Source organism: Panthera uncia, unplaced genomic scaffold (assembly GCF_023721935.1).
Source record: "Panthera uncia isolate 11264 unplaced genomic scaffold, Puncia_PCG_1.0 HiC_scaffold_1243, whole genome shotgun sequence".
Taxonomy (NCBI): Eukaryota; Metazoa; Chordata; class Mammalia; order Carnivora; family Felidae; genus Panthera; species Panthera uncia.
Genome location: NW_026057858.1, coordinates 2,473 through 11,069, shown reverse-complemented (window position 1 = coordinate 11,069; position 8,597 = coordinate 2,473). Strand labels below are relative to the sequence as shown.

Here is an 8,597-nt window from a genome sequence, read left to right as displayed (position 1 = left end):
GGGGGAAGCAAGAAAGGAGCTGGGAGGCCTGCCTCAGGTACCTTCTGGAATCTGGGCCCCTTCTCCCTGCAACCACTGTTGCTGGGAGAGCAGGTACAGAAGCAAAAGTAGTGTTTTCCTCAAGGGAAAGCTGGGATGGGCTGGGATGGGCTATACCCTCAGGAAGAGGGTGGCCAGCAGGGGTCCCCATCCCTCCTGGGAAATCAGAGGAGTGGCTACCAGAGGACAGGGAGGGCTGCTAGCCACTGAAGATGTAGCCCTGCTTTCCCTGGCCAAGTGCCTACCTCCAGCTGATGCCCTCTAAAGCAGCAATGTCTGCGGGGTCCAGGAAGGTGGGCATGGACTGGTACAGCTGGCAGAGGTGCTCGACGATGGCAGGGCAGCAAGGGCTGCTGTGTACCAGGTAGGTGGCAGCTGCCTGTGAAGCCACACTTACCAGGAGCAGCAGGTTCTCCTGGGCCTTCAGAGCCACCCGACCTTTCTAGGGGTAGGGGTACAACTTCAGGGACATACATCTGAGTCCCCAGATCCCCTCCCAGCAGTTCACCCTCCCCACCCCTCTCCACTCTGTGTGCAGCTAGCACCTTGCTCTTGCACAACCCGATCAGAGAGGTGATCAGGTTGCTTTCCCCAACTCCTCCATCTGGCTCCTCTGTCTCAGCAGGCAACTGGGCAGTCAAGGCCTGGGCCTTACAGGGACTCATGTCAGGAGACTTGCTGTGGGGGTGGTCCTTGTCTTGGATGCTGGCTGCCTCTCTAGGCAGGGTGATGGGTTCTTTGGATGACTTCTTCCTACTGACAATCTTTTTACCCTGCAAAGAAGGTTGCATGAGGCCAGCTCATGGTACAGACTATTCCCCATGATGCCCCCTTGGGAATACAGGCTGCACACTGGCTGGCAGGGCCTTGCGTGGAGCTAGAGAGGAAGCCGCCTAGGTGCCTGAGTACCTGCTCCATCCTCTACTTCCTCAGAAGGGCCACAGGGGTCTGCCCTGGGGTCTGGGCCCTCCCGCTTCTGTTCCCCACAGAGGTGCTCACTTCCAGGATGTAGGTGAGCAGGGCTGGATCCTGTTGGATCTTGGAGCAGAGAACGGTGGTGAACTGCACCTCCTCCTTTTCTGTTTGGGATCCAGGAACTGTCCCACCAAGTCGGAGAAGCTTCTAGAAGGGAGGCAAGATAGAAACAGAAGGGAATGGGGTAGCAGGGAAGAGAAGGGCTTGACCCTCAGACACCCCTTAGTTTCTTGGTCCCTCACCTGCACAGGCCTGTGGACGTTGAGGTAATGCAGGAGGGGGTGCTGCACCTGGGCCAGAACCTTGCTGAAGAACTGGAACACCTGCTGTCGCATGCCTGGGGGGTACTGGGGGTCAAGGAACAGAGTGCCCATCAGAAGATGAAGCCATGACCATCACCTGGAGTGCTCCTCCCCCATGGGCCATAGCACAATCCTCCCTTCTGTCACTGCTCAGAGGGCGCCTTTTCTGCAAGCCTCCTTCCTTCACTTCCTGGAGATACTACAGGTTTGCTTCCAGAGCACTACAATCAAGTGAGTATTGCAATAGGTGAATATCGCGATAAAGCAAGTCAAATTAATTTTTTGGTTTCCTGGTGAACATAAAAGCTGTGTCTACACTATACTATAGTTTATTAAGTGTGAAATTGCATTATATCTAAAAAGCAATGTACATGATCTTAACTTAAAAATACTTTATTGCTAAAAAATGCTAACCATCATCCACACTTCCAGCGAGTCATAATCTTTTTGCCGGTGGAGGGTCTTGTCCCTATGTCGGTGGCTGCCGACTGATCAGGGCGGTGGTTGCTGAAGGTCGGGGTGGCTGCGGCAATTCCTGAAAATAATACAATGAAATTTGCCGTGTTGATCGAGTCTTCCGATTTCCCTGCGGCCCGCGATGCTGTTCCATAGCACTTTACTCACAACAAAACTTCTTTCAAAATTGGAGTCAAGCCTCTCAAACCCTGCCGCTGCTCTATCGACTGAGTTTATGTCATGTTCCGACCCCTCTGTTGTCATTTCAAGCATCTTCACAGCATCTCCACCAGGAGTAGCTCCCACCTCAAGAAACCATAGTCTTTGCTCATCCAGAAGGAGCAACTCCTCATCCGTTCAAGTCTGCTCACGAGACGGCGGCAATTCAGTGCCATATCCAGGCTCCTCTTCCAGTCCCAGTTCTCTCGCTGTTCCCCCTGACACACACCCACAGACACCTCTGCCACCACAGTCCGGAAGCCCTCACGGTCCTCCATGGGGGCTGCGATCAAATTCTTCCAAACTTCTGTTCATGTTGCTATTTTGACCTCTTCCCGTGAGTCACGAATGATCTTAATGGCACCTAGAATGGTGACTCCTTTCCAGAAGGTTTCAATTTACTTTGCCCAGATCCATCAGAGGAATCCCTGTCTGCGGCAGCCATAGCCTTACAACATGCATTTCTTAAATAATAAGACTTGAAAGTTGAAATGACTCCTTGACCCACGGGCTGCAGAATGGATGCTGTGTGAGCAAGCACAGAAACCACATTCACCTCGTCGTCCATCTCCATCAGCGCTCATGGGTGACCCGTGCACTGTCAGCGAGCAGTGGACTTAAAACACTCAGTGAGCAGAAGTGTGGTCATTCAGGCTTTGTTGTTCCATGTACAGAGCACAGGCAGAGTGGATGGATTTAGCATCATCCTTATGGGCCCTCGGCCTTCCAGAATAGTAAATGAGCCCTGGCTTCCCTTGAAGTCACCAGCTGCCTGTCCTTTGAAGCTTTGAAGCCAGGCATTGACTTTGCCTCTGTAGCTGTGAAAGTCCTAGGTGGCATCTTCTTCCAACAGAGGCTGCTTCACTACGTTGTAAACCTGTTGTTCAGTGTCGCCGTCCTCATGAATTATCTGAGCCGGATCTTCTGGAGAACCCGCGGCAGCTTCCACATCAGCTCCTGCTGCTTCGCCTTGCACCTTGATGTCACGGAGACGGCTTCTGTCCTCAGACCTCGTCAACCAACCTCTGCCAGCCTCAGACTTTTCTCCTGCAGCTTCCTCACCTCTCTCAGCCTTCACGGAATTGAAGAGAGTCAGGGCGTGCTGGATTAGGCTTTGGTTTAACAGAATGTTGTGGCTGGTTTGATCTTCTATGCAGGCCACCCACATTTTCTCAGTAACAGCAACAGGGCTGCTTCGCTTTCTTATCATTCGTGTGTTCACCAGAAAGCACTTTTAATTTCCTTCAAGAACTTTTCCTTCCCATTCACAACCTGGCTAACTGCTCGGTGTGAGAGGCCCAGCTTTTGGTCTATCTCAGCTTTCGACGTGCCTTCTTCACTAAGCTTAATCATTTCTAACTTTTGATTTAGAAACATGCAACTCTTATTTCGCTTGAATACATAGAGGCCATTATAGGGTTATTAATTGGCCGACTTTCAATATTGTTGTGTTTCAGGGAATAGGGAGGCCCAAGGGGAGGGAGAGAGATGGGGAGTGGCTGGTAGGTGGAGCAGTCTTACATGGGCACTGTCTGTGGTGCCCCCAATTATAATACCAACATCAAAGATCACTGATCCCAGATCGCCATAACAGATATAATAACGAAGTTTCAAATATTATAAGAATTACCAAAATGTGACACAGAGACACGAAATGAACAAATGCTGTTGGAAAAATGGTGCCAATAGACTTTCTCAACACAGCACTGCCATAATCCTTCAACTTGTAAAACATGCAGTATTTGTGAAGCACAGTCAAGTGCAGTGCAATAAAACGAAGTCTGCCTGTATGAAACTGGCCTCCCCTGCACTGCCAATTCCCCGTCCTGCTTTATTTTTCTGCATGACCTTGTCATTGTTGAATATACCGCATGCAGGCTCCTCTTATTATCCACCACTCTCTGACTAGAATTTTTGTCTGTTTTAATCACTGCTGTGTCCCCAGCACCTAGGACCCTGCCTTGCACATGGCTGGTTCTTAGTACATCTTCACTGAATGAATGCTGACAGTAATGGGAGCATTTCCTCAACCTAGGTGATGGGAGGACAGGTGGAAGAGCCTGGAACACAGGGGCTCCAGTTTGGGTGGAAGGTTCCAGGGGCACCCCAGGGTCCTGCCCACCTCAGCCTTGCCCAGCGTGCACAGGGTCTCCAGGATTTTGTGCTGCAGCAGGTATTCCAGACAGGGCCCTGCCTCGCCAGCTGCTGTCTGCTGCCTCTCCTCGTAGACCAGGATGTCCAACATCTGCCTCAGCCGCCAGGGAATATCTGTTTTCTTGGCGGGGGTGTTTTCATCTAATAGAGATTCAGGAAACAAAGGTGGGGGGGAAGAGGGGCACTCTGTGTTGAGGGGGTCAAGCCCACAGTCCCCCCGGAAACACTGGGGGGGGGCGGAGGGTAAACCTGGAGTAAGGCCAGGTTAACAGTTTGCTTCAAAGACCAAAGGAAATGGAAGTTAGCACTTGGTGCCTCTATATTTAACAAGACAAAAGATCTTTTAGGGGCACCTGGGTGGCTCAGTTGCTTAAGGGTCTGACTTTGGTTTTGGCTCAGGTCATGATCTCACAGTTCATAGGTTCAAGCCCCACGTCGGGCTCTGCGCTGACAGTGTGGAGCCTGCTTGGGATCCTCTCTCTGCCCCACCCCTGCTCACTTGCTCATTCTTTCTCTCTCTTAAAATAAATAAAATAAACATTAAAAAAATTACAAAAAAGTGGCATCATTTTTCCTCCAAACTCTGGGACATACAGAAGGGTACACTACCCAGGCTGCAGGCCAGCTCTGGGCCAAAGTGACAAGCCATGGGCTTAGGGGTCTCTGTCACATAATGTAGAAGCTGTCTTCTAGCAGCTTCCTGAGAGGTAACCTCCTGTCCTCTTTACACTCACAGGAGACAGTACTCCATTTTTTACAAGGCAGAAAAAGTCCATGCACGACCACAGGTTTGGAGGCAAAGCTGCTTCACTGTGCGAAGGTCTTGGTGGAGAAGCTGGGGCTTTTGTAGTCAGAGTCTCAGATGGAGTATTCTTGTAAAACTAGTTTTGGTGCTTTGGGACTGGCCTTGGAGCACCCCCTAGCTTTTCTCAAAAGCATTGGCTTTTGAGCAACTTGGCTCACCTCCCCCACATCTGCACCTCTGGTCTAGGTACTGCTCAGGAAATGAATGGATGGGGTCAGATGAAACCTCAGGTGGACCTGAGTCAGTTCTGGATCTTTTCCCACTGTCCTGATAGATTGGGGCTCTCTGTCAAGAGATGTTCAGTCTAAAAGGTACAGACTTCCAGTTAAAAAATAAGTAAGTCCTGGGAATGTTAAGTACAGCATGGTGACTAGAGTTAATGTACTGTATATTTGAAAACTGCTAAGAGTAGATCTTAAAAGTTCTCATCACAAGAAAAAAAAATTGGTAACTATATAGGGTGATGGATATTAACTAGACTTATTGTGATGATAATTTCACAACATATCCATACATTGAATCAGTATGTTGTATATCTGAGTTATATGATATGTTACATCAATTATATCTCAATAAAAAAGGGTCTTCAGTTTAATTTTTTTAATAGCTAATGACATTTCTGATTCCTTTTAAAAATATTTATTTATTTTGGGGGAGAGCGCAAGCAGGGGAGGGGCAGAGACGGGGACAGAGGATCTGATGCTGGCTCTGTGCTGACAGGCTGATAGCAGCAAGCCCGATGTGGGGCTTGAACCCACAAACTGCAAGATCACAACCTGAGCTGAAGTCAGATGTGCAAATGACTGAGCCACACAGATGCCCCTCTGATTCTTTTTTTTCTAATGTTTATTTATTTTGAGAGAGAGAGCAGGGGAGGGGCAGAGAGAAAGAGAGGGAGAGAGAGCAAGAGAGAGAGCGAGAGTGAGGGGGGGGGGAGGGAGGAAGAGAGAATCCCAAGCAGGCTCTGCGCTGTCAGCACAGAGCCCAATGTGGGGCTCAATCTCAGGAACCAGGAGATCATGACATGATCCGAAATCACGAGTCAGACACTCAACCGACTAAACCACCCAGGTGCCCCAAAAGATCTTCAGTTTAAAGCAGTTGTTCTCAACTGGGGGCGATTTTGCCCCCAGGAACATTTGGCAATTTTTGGAGACATTTATGGTTATCACAATGGGTAGAAGGTGCTACTGGTGTCCAGTGGGTAGAGGCCAGAGCTGCTGCTAAACACGCACCCCCAAAAGCTCCCCCCCACAACAAAGAATGATTAAGTCCAATGTCAACAGTGCCAAGATTCAGAAACGTGATTTAAAAGGACCTTTAGGGGTCCCTCAGAGTGTCCAAAGACTGCTTTTTAATTTCTTGGGCTGGCTCAGGCTGGAAATAAAGTCTTTAGGAAAGATGTAGACTGGAATCAAACCCTAGTCTGAACCAGGAGGTAGAAAGCCAGGGATGCAGGACAGGGTTACCTGGCCACCAGTGTGTATCTGCCAATACCAACATATTGACTACAGAGCAGCCAATCAGATTCCGCCCCTCAGAAAGCCATCCTGATGGGCCCAGATTACCTGAGGCTCTGGCTCTCAGCTAGGGGAGAAGGACACAGGCACGTTACATGCCTGGACTTCAGTTCTCCTCCTACCCTAGATTTCTATAAGGGAAATGCCCTCTAAGTCAGCTCAGGGAAAAGAGGAACAGGTACTTGGGGACTACAGGCCTGGACGTCTGCAGAGCTGGAAGCTAGGGGCAAGTGGGGCTCAACCTCTGCCTTGAAGTGTCAGGCCAGTGAGACGCCCAACTTCCTAGTCCCTACTCCCACTTCACTCGGCTCCTCTCCCAAAAGGTCAGGGTGGGGCCAGCCCCCAGTCTGAACTCCTCGGCAGCAGTTGTCACCTTATCCAGGACACCTGCATCTCTGCCTTGCGTGGTGACCCTGCCTACACCTTCCTCCCCACTCCCTGTAGGAGTCCCCCATCCAACAGGAAGCAGGCCCCACCTGTGCTTTCAATGTAGTAGTGCGTGATGCCCTTCCAGTGCTCCACGAAGGCCTCCAGCAGGTCAATGCTGGGCTCCCGCTGTGGAGAGAGCAGAGACACAACCTAAGTAGCCACCACAGTGATCACGGGCTCCGCTGCCACCATCACCCATCAGAACAGATGTTCTACCATTTACCAAGTGTTGGGTCAGTGCTAGGCCCTGGAGGAAGCACAGTGATCCAGGTTCTCAAAGGGAACAATAACACATTTTCCCCAGGACAATCTCTTGGCACCTCTCCTGGACCCCCTCTGTCCTGGAAATGCTGTACTCCTGCTACATGTCATGATTCCACAGTCCCTGTCCCGGAAGAACTAAGAATGTTGGTGGGGGAAACAGACACAGAAACAGATCCTCTCAAGACAGTTACACTACAATAGAAAGACATAGAGGAAAACAGTGAAGCGTCCCCAAAATAACAAATTAAAAATGATACACTTGGAAAACATGGCAGAGACAAAGCTTTTAGGTCCCTCTCAATTTGAGAGTCTGCAAAAATCTGTGTTCAAGGCCACTGAAAGGCTTCATTCAACCAGATGGGTAATGTTAGCATAATATTAATAAAGTGCCTTACTTACAACATGCTTGCATCTTTTATCCAAGGCTGAGAACTGCTGGAGGAGTTAGGAGTGCACAGCCTGAAGCCCCAGGGAATTCTATTCCCATTGTGAGCAAGCCCCAAACCTCTCCCTTTTCCAGAAGTGATCTCTCCATCTCTACACTGAGAGTAGCTTTGAATTGATAACTACTTTCTCTGAAAACTCCAAAAAAGAGTATTTGTTCCCTTTTCTTGCGGAGTAAATGACTACAGGAGAAAAATGCACAAATAATCCCTTACCACAGATGCTCATTTCTACCTCTCCATCTCTGCTCAGGCCACTCCTTTACCCCGGAAGCCCTGCATCCCCCTAAGCTTGCCTAGATCCTAACAGTCACCAGTGAGGTCCGGCTAAGGGCCACCAGTTCCAGAAAGGCCTTGCCAGAGTTCTTGGACACATCTTTCTCTAACCTCACACTTTACTACATCATAGAACTGACAGTCTACTCCTTATTTATTCAGTATCTTTTGAGTGCCCACTGTGTACAAGACGCTATGCTAGATGCTACAAGCAATATAAGGATGTTGAAGAGGGGCGCCTGGGTGGCTCGGTCGGTTAAGCGTCCAACTTCAGCTCAGGTCATGATCTCAGGGTCCGGGAGTTCGAGCCCCGTGTCAGGCTCTGTGCTGACAGCTCAGAGCCTGGAGCCTGTTTCAGATTCTGCGTCTCCCTCTCTCTCTGCCCCTCCCCTGTTCATGCTCTGTCTCTCTCTGTCTCAAAAATAAATAAATGTTAAAAAAAAAAAAATTAAAAAAAAAAAAAAAAAAAAAGGATGTTGAAGACCCAGTGCCAGGGAGAAGAGAATATAAAACCACCCTGAATAACTCAGCTACAGGAAGTTGCGTGAGGACACAGGAGAGATGGAACATGATCTCTGGGAAAAGAGCACTGGAACAGAGAAGGCTTTACTGAGGTTACCCTTGAACTAAAACTTGAAGAACAGGGCCCGAGTTCAACAGTTCGAGATGAAGGAAAGACATTTCCTGCAGAAGGAACTCTGCACAGAGTGTCTGG

General features: G+C 49.4%; 1 protein-coding gene across 3 annotated transcripts; it reads right to left on the bottom strand.

Moving 5' to 3' along the window:
- Positions 1 to 6: 6 nt before the first annotated feature.
- LOC125916842 (FHF complex subunit HOOK interacting protein 2B-like) lies at positions 7 to 8,304 on the bottom strand. Of its 3 annotated transcripts, none has more exons than XM_049623105.1 (6): positions 6,947 to 8,304; positions 4,114 to 4,286; positions 1,257 to 1,361; positions 1,039 to 1,161; positions 585 to 812; positions 7 to 481 (listed from the first exon to the last, which is right to left on the bottom strand). In XM_049623105.1, the coding sequence occupies exons 2-6, from the start codon at positions 4,234 to 4,236 to the stop codon at positions 281 to 283; spliced, it is 780 nt and encodes a 259-aa protein (XP_049479062.1). In that variant the 5' UTR covers positions 4,237 to 4,286; positions 6,947 to 8,304; the 3' UTR covers positions 7 to 280. The 3 variants fall into 3 exon arrangements, with proteins under 3 accessions (XP_049479062.1, XP_049479064.1, XP_049479063.1); XM_049623107.1 differs by lacking the exon at positions 6,947 to 8,304 and adding an exon at positions 1,731 to 1,851 and having other exon boundaries at positions 4,114 to 4,183; XM_049623106.1 differs by lacking the exons at positions 4,114 to 4,286; positions 6,947 to 8,304 and adding an exon at positions 1,731 to 4,094.
- Between the last annotated feature and the right edge of the window lie 293 nt (positions 8,305 to 8,597).

Excerpts from the sequence above, each read along its gene's own strand:
- LOC125916842 (XM_049623105.1), bottom strand. The coding sequence starts at position 4,236 with ATGTTGGACATCCTGGTCTACGAGGAGAGGCAGCAGACAGCAGCTGGC. Across the intron at positions 813-1,038 it reads TGCTCACCTACATCCTGGAA|GGTAAAAAGATTGTCAGTAG; the intron begins GTGAGCACCTCT and ends CCTTCTTTGCAG. Across the intron at positions 482-584 it reads TCGGGTTGTGCAAGAGCAAG|AAAGGTCGGGTGGCTCTGAA; the intron begins GTGCTAGCTGCA and ends CCCTACCCCTAG.